At 41.7% G+C, this 13,636-nt stretch overlaps 1 protein-coding gene across 1 annotated transcript in view; it reads right to left on the reverse strand.

The window, feature by feature from the left end:
• The window catches only part of MNAT1 (MNAT1 component of CDK activating kinase), a 200,029-nt gene extending 187,014 nt beyond the window's left edge, over nucleotides 1-13,015 (reverse strand). The window contains exon 1 of the mRNA XM_070418867.1: nucleotides 12,823-13,015. Coding sequence (XP_070274968.1) covers nucleotides 12,823-12,911 — 89 coding nt within the window. The 5' untranslated portion in view covers nucleotides 12,912-13,015. The remainder of the gene's footprint in view (nucleotides 1-12,822) is intronic.
• Between the last annotated feature and the right edge of the window lie 621 nt (nucleotides 13,016-13,636).

Genomic DNA, 13,636 nt, shown 5'->3' on the forward strand with positions numbered 1-13,636 from the left:
AAAATAAACATGTATGTACACATAAAACTGAGACTAAAAGAAGTGAATGCCTCAACAACAGTAAGGCCAGCTTTTCCTAACAAAAATCATGCAGTAAATGATGCCAAACTAGGATTCCCACCATGAGCAAGCATAAAACAAAATGTATGAGACAACTGTTTACAGGATTTAGACAATAGGAAGCACAAAAACTATAATCTTTCAGAGATGAGAAACTCACAAAGTAAGCCCTACAATCACCTCTGTTTTTTACCTGGAGAAAATTTCCATGACTATGGCCCAGCAAGCAAGAGTTTAAGAGCACAGTGGTTGTGCTAAGCTGAACTGGCATAATTCAGTGCAGTGGATAAGGATGAAATCTGCAAGGCAGAAAGTCCAGAAGTCTGTATAGGGAACCCCCGTAAGTCCTTGGCCAAGGAAGGGGTTGGATATGTGCAGGACAAAACCAAACAAGGCTTAAAAGAGAGTGACTGAGAAAGGAATAAAGGGTAGGTAAGTGCGAGGTCTGGGTACAACTTGGATTTCCCACCAAGCCATAGTAGAGAAACCACATGAACACCTTATTAACTAACACCTCAGGCATCCAGTGGAGATACCAAAATGGCCTCAACTAAGAGTAAGAACTGCATCCTAGAATAAAAGATTTATTCTAGACTCGCCCAAACAAGCCTAAAATCAAACCCCAAAGAGTTTTAAAAGTTTTAAAAGTTTGGAGGTTGAGTTGCACTAAAGTAAGGAAACACATTGAGCTCTGAACAAATCCATGATAGCCAAAATTAAAACCAAGCCTACAAAGTTCAAGGTGATCAGCCAATTTTACCTACAAGAATTAAAAAAAAAAACACCTCATAGCCTGGCCAGTGGTTGAGCATCGACCTATGAACCAGGAGGTCACGGTTCGGTTTCTGGTCAGGGCACATGCCAGGGTTACAGGCTAGATCCCCAATGGGGTCTTGCAGGAGGCAGCCGATCTATCATTCTTTCTCATCATTGATGTTTCTGTCTCTCTTGCCCTCTCCCTTCCTCTCTAAAATCAATAAAAATATATTTTAAAAATAATAAATTTAAAAAAAAAACAATGCTTCATGGAGAGATAACACATTCAGAACCCCTAAGTTGTACCATCTCCACAATCCAATATACAACTGAAAAAAGTACTAAACTTGAAAATAGAAAAGTGTGACCTATGGTTAAAAAGAGGGCATAGCCCTGGTTGATGTTGCACACTGGTTAGTGCGCCAGCCTGCACACGGAAGGGTTACAGGTTCAACTCCCCATCAAGGGCACATACCAAGGTTGCAGTTTTAATACCTGGCACTGGTCAGGGCATATGTGGGAAGCAACCAATCAATGAAAGAGTTCACATTAATGTCTCTCTCTCTCTCTCTCTCTCTCCCTCCTTCCCTCCCTCTCTCTCTCTCCCCCTTCCTTCCTTCCTCTCTCCCTTTCACTCTCTCTAAAAAATCAATAGAGAAAATATCATCAGGTAAGGATTAACAAACAAACAAACAAAAAAGAGAGTATAGTAAAAAAAATAGTCTAACATACATGTAACTGGAGCTCCAAAATGAGAAGAGAGTGAAAATAATGCAGAAAGAATCACTGAAATTTTCCAGATAGGATGAAAAAACATTGATTTACAAATCTTAGCTCAGTAAACCTCAACTAGATGAATACAAAGAAAACCACATTTTGCCTTATCATACTCAAATTGCTAGAAACCAAAGATAAAATCTTGAAAGCAGTCCCAAAAGATTTTTACATAAAGGGGACCAAAGATATGAGTAACAGCTAACAAACAATAAAGATCATAAAACAATTAATGCTATCTTTCAAGTGGTGAAATGCCAACCCAAAATACCATATTCAGCAAAAATATCCTTCAAACAGTAGGATGAAATAAAAACACTTTTAGATAAAAAAATCTGTCCTGGACTATAAGAAATGCTAAAGAATACTCTTCAGGCAGAAGAAAATCAATACAAATGTAAAATCATATCAAAGAAAGGGAGAAGGACACCAAAGATGGTAAATAAGTAGAGGAACATAAAAGACTACATTTCACCACTGCACTAACTAGGATGGCTATAATAAAAAAAAGACAAATAAGTGTTAGCAAAAGATGTACAGAAACTGGAACTCTCATATACTGCTGATGGGAATGTAAAATGGTGCAGCCACTTTGGAAAACAGTCTTACAGTTCCTCAAATGATTAAACATAGAGTTATCATATGATCCAACAATTATAATCCTAAGTACATACACAAGGGGAGAAAATCATTTATCCACACAAAAACTTTTGCATGAATGTTCATAGCAGCATTATTCATAATAGCCAAAAAGTGTGTGTGTGGGGGGGGGGGGGGGAGGATGTCTATTAATTAATGAATGGATAAATAAAATGTGATATATCAACACAAAGAACTAGCATTCAGTAACAAAAAGAAATGAAGTCCTAATAAATGCTACATGGATAAACCTTGAAAAAAATTATAGCAAGTAAAAACCAATCACAGAGGATCATATATTATAAGATTCCATTTATATGACATGTCCAGAATAAGCAATCTGCAGAGACAGAAAGTAGATTAATGGCTGACTAGGGCTAGGAAGCAAAAGGGGAAGGGAGAGGGTTGGGGGGAAGGACTGGAGGATGATGCTTAAAATTTCTAAAATTGACTATGGTAATGGATGCACATCTCTGAGAATATAGCAAAAGCCACTAAACTCTACATTTTAAATTAATTAAGTTTATGGTATGTTAATTATATCTCAATAAAGGTGTGGTTTTTTTTAAGACTTTTTTTATTTTCTACATTTCCTTAAAGACATCTGTTTACAGCAAAATTAAGCCCTAGCCAGTTTGGCTCATGTGGATAGTGTCCACCCAAGGAATGAAGGGTACCAGGTTCAATTCCAGTCAAGGACACATACCTTGGTTACAGGCTCTATCCTGGCCCTGGTCAGGGCTCGTGCAGAAGGCAACCAATCAATGTGTCTTTCACATCTGTGCCGTGCCAGCACAGCCAAGGGTTCAGTGAGCCTGAGGGGGGGCGGTGAAGGATGTAGAAAAGACAAAGAGAATAAGCTGAGTCTAGGTCAGTGATGGTGAATCTTTTGAGCTCGGCATGTCAGCATTTTGAAAAACCCTAACTTAACTCTGGTGCCGTGTCACATATAGAAATTTTTTGATATTTGCAACCATAGTAAAACAAAGACTTATATTTTTGATATTTATTTTATATATTTAAATGCCATTTAACAAAGAAAAATCAACCAAAAAAATGAGTTCGCGTGTCACCTCTGACACGCGTGTCATAGGTTCACCATCACTGGTCTAGGTGGATCTTCCTGTGCCTGGCTGAGGCCACAGAGAGAGATTCAGAGGGCAAGCTGAGCCTTTATTTTATAGCCAGAGGTAAACAAGGTAGTGATCACCATAGTTACAATGTTCTTGTGAGTTTCACTTGTTTTGGCAGCACTAGCTGCACCTCTCACAGCCCATTAGCTACCCAGATAAGATCTAGGGAGCTGATAAGGTCAAGCCTAATTATACTAAGAGGGCTGTACCCTCTAAGGTGGGACTTGTTTGTGGCTTTGCCAACAGGTCAGTCGGAGGCTTAACCCTATAGCCCAGTGGTTCTCAACTTTCCTAAAGCCATGACCCTTTAATACAATTCCTCATGTTGTGGTGACCCCCAACTATAAAATTATTTTCGTTGCTACTTCATAACTGTAATTTTGCTACTGCTATGAATCATAATGTAAATATCTGATATGCAGGATGTATTTAGGTGACCCCTGTGAAAGGGGTGTTCAACCCCAAAAGGGGTCACGACCCACAGGTTGAGAACCGCTGCTATAGCTGCTCCCTACATACATCAATGTTTAGCTCTATTTCAGGGGTGGGCAACCTTTTTGTGAGTGCGTGCCAAAACCAGCAAAATCTGACTCAAAATTCTTCTGCATGCCAACCCTAATTTTTTGAGAACATGTTATGCCTACTTGATATCTCTTAAGGTGTACGTATGTGAAGAACCTTGAAGAAACAAAATTCATTCAAGCGACAAACACACAGTATATGATGATGAAAAATACATTTATTTTTTAATATATACATGTACACTGATAGTCAGACAGAAAACTTTATGACTCCGTTTGATATCAGTGGGACTTTTGCTGCTGCATCACTGATGACAGAGATTTTACATCAGGTTTATATTTCGTGACCTTCAGAGATATGCATGAGCTACTACTTTCATCCGTCAGGCTACTCCTATTACGAGATTTAACAAAATTCATCACTGAGAACAAAGATTCACAAGCATATGTGGATGAAACCAAAACACTGGTCGGATCTAGGAAGGCAGGGAGAGTTAAGGCAGAGGCATAGAAATTGCTCTTCCCCTCTTCTGTCAATCCATGTCTATGGTCTTTAAGATAACTTGCTATGTAAAATTATTTATTTATCTAAGATGCACCTACACTGAAATTATCTGAAAAATTAAAAAGTCGATATTAAGAAAAAAAAAATTGTAAATGGAAGATTATAAGAGAGGGTTTCGGGTGCCAGCAAAAGTTACTGGTGTGCCATGTTTGGCACGCGTGCCAGGGGTTGCCCACCCCTGCTCTATTTCTACCCCTCCTTCCACTCTCTCTAAAAATCAATGGAAAAATATCCTCAGGTGAGGATTATAAAAAAATAAAATAACAATACTGAATCATACATAGAAGTAAAAGATAGGACATTATCGGCATAAAGGACAAGAGTTAAGTAGAATTATTTTGTCCATATTTGTGGGGTATTGAAGTGGGAAGTGAAAAATAGGTTGTGTCAGATGTTGACTCTAAATAGACTTTGAAAATAATACTGTTATACCTAGGGAAACCTCTAAAAAATAATAAAAATAACAAAATAACAATAAGGACCTATTGCAATAGGCCAATTATTTAAAATATCAAATTAATCCAAAATAAGGCAGGAAAGGAACAAGAAGGAAAAAACAAGAGACAAATGGAAAGCAAATAGATTTAAACCCAATGATATCAATAATCACATTAAATATAGAGGGACTAACACAACAATTAAAGAGCAGAGGTTGTTGGACCAATATCTGGGGTTGGGGGGATAAGAAGAGATAAACCAAAAAACTTACATAGTTATATGCATAGCCCAGGGACATAGGCAATAGGGTAGTGAATAGGGGCCTGGGAAGAGGAAAGTAAAAGGGAGGAGCGGGGGATGAGAGATACCTGTGATACTATCAACAATAAAAAAATACATTTTTTAAAAAGTAGAGCATGGCCAGCAGAGTCAAATAGGGAGAGGAGGTCAACCAAAATAGAGAGATGAAGGTCCTTGGGCTTTAACCACAGGAAGGTCCTGGGGGATCTTGGTAAGGGAAGTTTTGGTTGAGCAGGGTTGTGGGGAGCTGATACCAGAACACAGATGTTTTGTTGAGTTGTACACTTGAAATCTATATGGTTTTGTGAACCAATGTCATCCCAAAAGTAAATAAAAAGGAAAAAAAGACATTTAATAATGACAAAAGGAAAAATTCATCATGAAGGCATAGCAATTCTAAGTATCTATGTATCAAATAGTTTCAAAATACATGAAGCATGACTGAACTAAAAAGAGAAATTCACAAATCCATAATCTAGTTGGAGTAATTGATAAATGAGAAGATAAATTAGTAAGTATATAAAAGATATGAGTAAGACTATCAACCAAATTGCTCTAATTTACATCTATAATACACCTGTACCAAACAGCCACAGAATACATTCTTTTCAAATATACATTGATTGCTCACCAAAACAGACCATATGCTAGACTTTAAACAAATTTTCAGAAAATGTCAAAAGACTGAAACTTAATAGAGTATGTTCTCTTAGCACAACAGAATAAAATTAGAAATTAACATTTCTCAAAAGTCCTCTTTTCTAATACTTCAACTCAGAGTGTTTTTTCCTAATTATTCTGCCCAAAAGAGGTGCTGTTTCCTAATTTGTCTAGCATATCAGTCAAAATAAATAAATATCACTTATGAATTATTCTTTCCAACAATAAATAAAATATAACCTTAATCTGATAAAGCTTCTAAATATAACTAACAATTTAGAGAAAATACCAGTACAAAAGAACAGCCCTAGCTGGTTTGGTTCAGTAGATAGAGAGCACTGGACTGCAGACTAAAGGGTCCCAGGTTTGATTCTGGTCAAGGGCACATGCCCAGGGTTTCAGGCTCGATCCCCAGTTGGGAGTATCCAGGAGGCAGCCGGTCAATGATTCTCTCTCATCATTGATTCTTTCTATCTCTCTCTCTCTCTCCCTCTCCCTTCCTCTCTGAAATCAATAAAAATCCTATCTAATAAAAGAGAAACATGAAATTGACCATACCCCCGAATGCTTCCCATTGGCTAATCAGCAGGATATGCAAATTAACTGCCAACCAAGATGGCAGCCGGCAGCCAGGCAGCTGAAGCGAACAGGAGGCTTGCTTGCTCCAGTGAAGGAGGAAGCCAAGGTTCCCCACCTGCCGCTGCTGGCCTCTCAGCTGCAGAATAAGAAACAATGTTGCAAATATAGAAGCTAAACAAAGCCCAGAAACCTGCTTTCAGCCGGCCGGCCTCGGAGCTGGAACTGAAACAGTGTTACAATTATAGAATCCAAACAAACGCAGATACTGCTTTCAGCAGCCGAGGTCTCAGAGCTGGAGCCGAGCCTCAGAGCTAAAGCCAGCTCTCAGCTCCAGTGACAGCCATAGAAGGTAAATAAATCCCAGAATAAAAAAAGAAAAAAGAAAAAAAGGAGAGGTTGGGAGCTTCACTCACCCACCAGCCTGAAAACAGCCCTCAGCTCCTCACCCAGGCTGGCCAGGCACCCCAGTGGGGACCCCCACCCTGAAGGGGGTGTGACCAGCTGCAAACAGCATTCAGCCCTTCACCCAGGCTGGCCAGGCACCCAAGCGGGACCCCCACCCTGATCCGGGACACCCTCAGGGCAAACCAGCCGGCCCCCACCCATGCACCAGGCCTCTATCGTATATAGTAACAGGGTAATATGCCTCCCAGCACCGGGATCAGTGGAGCCGTGAGGCCTCCTGGCACCGGGATCAGCGGAGCTGCGAGGCCTCCTGGCACCGGGATCAGCGGAGCCACGAGACCTCCTGGCCTGGGATCAGCGGAGCAGCGAGGCCTCACTGCCCCGGTGTCAAGCGGAGCCGCGAGGCCTCCCAGCATCGGGATCAGCGGAGCCGAGAGGCCTCCTGGCCCCTGGAGCAGCGTGACAGGGGGCAGCGCCCAAACCCCCTGATCGCCCTGCGGCTCTGTGTGTGACAGGGTGCGGGGCCAGAACCTCCCTATCCACCCTGCTCTGTTCATGATAGGAGAAGGCGCCCCAACCCCCTGATCGGCCCTGCTCTGTGCCTGATAGGGGGGAGTTCCCCAACCCCCAGATCGGCCCTGCTCTGTGTGTGACAGGGTGCGGCGCCCCAACCCCCCCATGGGCCCTGCTCTGTGCGTGACAGGGGGCGGTGCCCCAACTCCCTGATCGGCCCTGCTCTGTGTGTGATAGGGGGGAGCTCCCCAACCCCTTGATGGGCCCTGCTCTGTGCGTGACAGGGGGGAGCTCCCCAACCCCCTGATGGGCCATGCTCTGTGCGTGACAGGGGGTAGCTCCCCAACCCCCTGATCGGCCCTGCTCTGTGCATGACAGGGTACGGAGCCCCAACCCCCCTGATGGGCCCTGCTCTGTGCGTGACAGGGGGCAGCGCCCCAACCCCCTGATCAGCCCTGCTCTGTGCATGACAGGGGGTGGTGCCGCAACCTCCCAATCGGCCCTACCCTGAGCATGACTAGGGGTGGCATCGCAACCTCCCAATCCACCCTGCTCTGTGCATGACAGGGGGCGGCACCCCAACTCCCCAATCGGCCCTGCTCTAAGCCCGACCAGGGGCTGCACCTAGGGATTGGGCCTGCCCTCTGCCACCCGGGAGCGGGCCTAAGCTAGCAGGTCGTTATCTCCCGAGGGGTCCCAGACTGTGAGAGGGCACAAGTGGGGCTGAGGGACACTCCCTCCCCCGACCAGTGCACACATTTTTGTGCACCGGGCCTCTAGTATATTTTATAAAAAGAAAGAACATATTACACAATACCACAGAGATGCCATCAGCAAAATTGAAACAGGTAACTCTTGCAAACTACCAAGTAACAACAATGAGTAAGAGAGAGAGAAAGAGGAACAGAGGGAAAAGAGAAGAAAGATCTTAACTAAATATGATAAAAATATTGACTTTTATATATCAGGACATGTTTTGTTTATTCTACTAGTCTGTCTTATACATGTTTAAAATGAAAAAGGCAGATTTAGTAAAATTAAATACATGTAACAGTTTCAGAGACAAGTTTTGCCAAAAATGGTTGGGATAGAAATTAAGTTTTTCAAGACTGTAGCTGAATGAGAATTAGATATAACTAACTCCATCTAATGCAATATGCCTTCAGAATTGTATGAAAAAACTCCGTGAAAGTCCCATTTCTTAAAACAGGTGGTCCTGATAAACAAAGAAAAAAATTACCTTTTTCTGTAATTAAGATAAAGTTCATGCTTGAATTGAAAAAACAAACAAAAATGGAATCCAATCTTCTCTGATGTGCATGCAATCAGGTCATTTAGGTGTTTGCTGGATTGAACTGATACATAAGGGAATATGCTTCCTCAGTTGTTAGCAGTAAAGGGAGACAAGTATTTTCATGTTTTACCTTTTTTCTCATTTCTACTCCTGTATTTCCTCCCATAAGTAGTATTCCTAATTCATCTTACCATAATCCAATATGCCCTATCTTTTGAGAAACACTACTACTCACTCCATCACTTGCCTCCAAAAATGGCTTTGCTACTTGCCCAAATGTCTTTGCTACTTGAAGACAGAAACAAAAATCAAAGTAAGTACAATCATGTGATTGCCAGCAACAAGATGGCCCAGTGATCCCTGCCTTATGGTATTCACACTCTGGTGTGTAAATACCCGCCCACATTGCAACAGCACTGTTCAGTGTTAACAAAATATAGCAGAAGTGATGGTGATGTCACTTCTGTGATTAGATTATAAAGGCTCTGCAGCTTCTGGTTCTCTCTCATCATTAATTCTGAGAAAAGCCATGTCATGAGTAGCCCTATGGAAGGTCCACAGGAGGAACTGAAGCCTCCTGCCAAGAACCACAGAGTGACCTTGGAAACAAATCCTCTAGTCCAGCGGTTCTCAACTTGGGGGTCGCAACCCCTTTGGGGGTCAAACGATCCTTTCACAGGGGTCACCTAAGACCATCCTGCATATCAGATATTTACAGCAGCAAAATTACAGTTATGAAGTAGCAACAAAAATAATTTTATGGTTGGGGGTCACAACATGAGGAACTGTTTTAAAGGGCCAATAAGTTGAGAACCACTGCTCTAGTCTCAGACAACAGCTTGAGAGAACCTCATGAGACCCTGAGCCAGAATCACTCAGCTAAGCCACTCTCAGCTTCCTGACCTTCGGAAACTGTAAGAGAAATGTTCGTCGTTCTAAGCTAAGTTTTGGAGTAATTCATTAGACAGCAACTGGTAACTAATACAAATAGTAATGCTAAATAATAACACGTTCCTGCTCCTGTCAGAATAACGTGTATTATAAAAATGCCCAAGTTCAATCCTGTGAAATACATGCTGTACAAACTCAACATGCTATCAAATCAAAAGTATTTCACATCAAATCTATAATGTTTTATTACCTACCAGAATAGTGAGATTAAAAAAATAATAATGCCCAGTATCAGCAAAGATGAGTGGCAATAGAAATGTTCATACATAGTTGCTTGGGGCATAATCAATACAGTCTTTTTTGAGAACAATGGAGCAATACCTATCAAAATTTAAAAGTCACATACAATTCCACTAGTTAGGCATTGACCCTATGGTTTACCCTGTTATATCTCATGATATACTTGCCTAATGCTCAAAGATAAAGACAGGAAGATATAGATAATTAACTCCAGTGAAAAACTGGAAATCTAAATATTCATTTTAAAAACGTGTAAAATCAATTTTGGTACACATGTACAAATGAACAGTGGACTATGATCAACTGTTAAAAATAAAGAAAACATATATATACTGATTTAGAAAAGATATCTAAGATATACATAAAGAAAAAATTAAGAAGTTATGTATAATCCCATTTCCATAAGAGAACATGATGAGCTCATTTTAAGAAAATTAAATTAGGATCATCATAATTAAAGCTACATTTTCACATTTTATAGTCTCATTCATTTAAAGGCATTCATTTTTGTGCAAATTTTCCATAGCAAGCTAAGTAAACCCTGTTTTAATTTCATTTTTGCTTAGCACTTATACCACCCACAAATAATAATGACGATAGTCAATATTTATTGAACAAATACTGTGACAGAAACTATTAAGCACGTCCAAATAGTTTACACATATCATGTAATCCTCAAATAGTGCAATATAAGTACACTATTATCTTTACTGTACAGATTTTTAAAAAATAAAACACAAGAAATTAGTAAAGCCACAGAGTCTACAAGAGTAAAGAATTCAAAATCAGAAGTTTGTTCTCTTAGCCAATACCCTCTAGTCTTTTACTCATTTGTTCATAGTTCAAGTGGAAAAAAAAGACGAATGTGTTCTATATCTAACAGGTTAGCAAATAAACCAAAACAAATGCAACACTGGAATGACTGGGACAATTCTTAACTCTTACGAGAAAGCGAAAAGAGACTAAGGGATAAAACAAAAGTAATTTCTAATTAAAAATAGGTATTTTATAAATGTCTAAAAAAATGCCACTTATTTTACTGAAATCACATAATCTTCCCTGATTGGTTAATTTCTACTAGGCAGAAATTCCTTCCAGTCAATTACATTTAGTATTCTTCCAAAAAAGCAAATTCCCTTTCTTTGAGCATCACTATAATAAATGTGTTACTGGAAAATGAAGAGAAACTGAACAAAATCTCTCTAAAAACCTAAGAGGCTGCCCAAGCCAGGTAGCTCAGTTGATTAGAGCGTCCTCCCCTAGGCCAAGGTTTCGGGTTTGGTCCCCAGTCAGGGCACATACAAGAAGCAACTAATGAATACATACATAAGTGGAACAACAAATTGATGTTTCTCTTTTTCTTCCTCTCTCTCTCTCTCTCCCTCCCTCCCTCCCTTCCTCCTTTCCTCTCTCTCTAAAAAGCAATCAATAAGTAATTATCTTAAAAAGGAATACTATTTTTGTATAAACCTAGTAGTCTATATATAGGGTTTGCCTCTCTTCCCTTTTCTATGCATTCTCCTTAATTACTTTGACCTTATTTTCAACCTTAACCCATTCAAGCATGGATAAAAAATAAAAATTAAGATTAGATTAAAACATGTAAAAAGACCAAGTTAATAAAGCTCGTTAAATTCTAACTACAACTAATCGTGCAATGTATGCTTTACCCAAAGACTTTGTCTACCACACTGTCGTTATCCAGCCAGCATTCCTTATCTCCGAGAACCCTCAGAGGAACTACAGGAACACAATGTATGCTCACCTGCAAAGGGTGCCGTACGTCACTCGCTTTAGAGAACCACCTAAAATGAACCACCTCGAACCATAAAACATGCCTTAACCAGTCCCTGTATTCACTCTTCAAACACTAGTACACAAACCCAACCTCCCTCCTTCCCCCAGCCCAGCCCCTTCGGAAAGATGGGCCTTCTAGGGTCAGACACCCTGTACTCCCCTTCCCGCAGGGCCCGCTGGACAAAGGGCCCGTGCGGTCTCGGCTTCCCTCCCTGTGAAATGGGCACATCAGTACCTACTTCACGAAGCTGTGGCGGGAAAGAAGTGAGAGAATTCACCACACAGCGCTTAGCACGGCGCCTGGTACATCATGTGCACCCTGTAAATGCCAGCCAGTATTATGTCTCCACAAGTAACCGCCTAGAGCAGCGGTTCTCAACCTGTGGGTCCGGACCCCTTTGGGGGTCCAACGACCCTTTCACAGGGGTCGCCTAAGACCATCGGAAAACACATATATAATTACATATTGTTTTTGTGATGAATCACTATGCTTTATGTTCAACTTGTAACAATGAAAATACATCCTGCATATCAGATATTTACATTACAATTCGTAACAGTAGCAAAATTACAGTTATGAAGTAGCAACGAAAATAATTTTATGGTTGGGGGTCACCACAACATGAGGAACTGTATTGAAGGGTCGCGGCATTAGGAAGGTTGAGAACCACTGGCCTAGAGTCTGGATTTTTCTCCCTTTTCGTGATGAGAATCTAAACGAACTCCATCAGGACAACTGGGCATATAGACGGGGGGTTTTCAAACTAACCCACAGAAGCAGCAGTATATGCTCATAGTAATTGTTTTCACAGCACTTAGGCTCATTTCAATATTTTTCGAGAAATTAAACACTCCGATCCCTCCCCCTACGTTTTTAACCGGCGACATGTGTGGACCCCAGAAGACAACACAGCCTGGAAATAGAGTCACGAGGCTTCGGCTCGGAAAGGGGCACCTGACAAGCGGAGACCACCCCTGGGAGCCGGCCTTGCAGAGCAGGCCCGCGCGGCTCGGGCCGGCGGCTGCAGCCGGCGGACAGCAACAACGCCCCCTTTTCCCATCTTCCTCCCCGCGTGTCAAAACGAAGGACGCCTTTTCTCCCCGAAACCAAGGCATAGCGCCTTTCGGCTCTCTCCTCCAGCCTGGCGCGCCCCCCCCCCTCCCCCGCCCCACGACACCCACTGTCTCCCGACTCACAGAGTGTGTCCGCACACGTTCACCATCAGCTTTAAGGAAGGGTTCCGGTACTTGGTGGTCTTACACCGTGGGCAGCCCTGGTCGTCCATAGTGCCTTCTTTCGTATGGACTCCCCGACGCCTGCTTCTCCACCGCCACCTCCAAGGCCACTAAGAACCGACACCAAACAGGTTCCTACCAACAGGCGCTTGGCTGAGACGGTCCCTTTGTGAATGAGCGCCGGCTGGGAAGAGGCACTGCAGCACAAGCGTTCCGGCCGCGAGTTTCCCGGTCCTGCCGAGGAGCCCGTGTCTTAGCTTCCGTGAGCCTGCGCAATACCTTGGATTTCGGGGGAAGGCTCTTAACAAGGTAAGTGGTACACAAAGCCTCGTCTCTGGGCACCTAACTGAATTTTTTCAAGAAACAGTTTCACAATTAGAAACTTATATTCCATTTTGTTCTGTCTGAAAATATTCTCATGTTTTGAAGGATCTTTGGCTGGTGTACATAACATATTCAGAGTAGTATTTTCTTTTGAACGATTTGATGGGCTGTGCTTTATACTTCTTTATGCCTGCACATTCATGCAAGCACTGAAATACTATGCATTCGCCGATAGAAAAGTTTGGAAAAGTTATCCAGGATGAAAGTCTCTGCACCGACCCTAAACATTACAGATTCTCACTAAATGACAGAATACTTTTATAAATAATAGCTAGCATCTGCTCTACAGTGATTAACGGTGTCACCTGGCTTAACGGTGTCACCTGACTCTCATATCTCTTACCCTCTCTGCATAAAAAACAATATTTATTTCCCCAAATATTGAACGGGA

Source organism: Myotis yumanensis, unplaced genomic scaffold, assembly GCF_028538775.1.
Source record: "Myotis yumanensis isolate MYYU_CA2020_CCGP unplaced genomic scaffold, mMyoYum1.0.hap1 SCAF_1, whole genome shotgun sequence".
Classification (NCBI taxonomy): Eukaryota; Metazoa; Chordata; class Mammalia; order Chiroptera; family Vespertilionidae; genus Myotis; species Myotis yumanensis.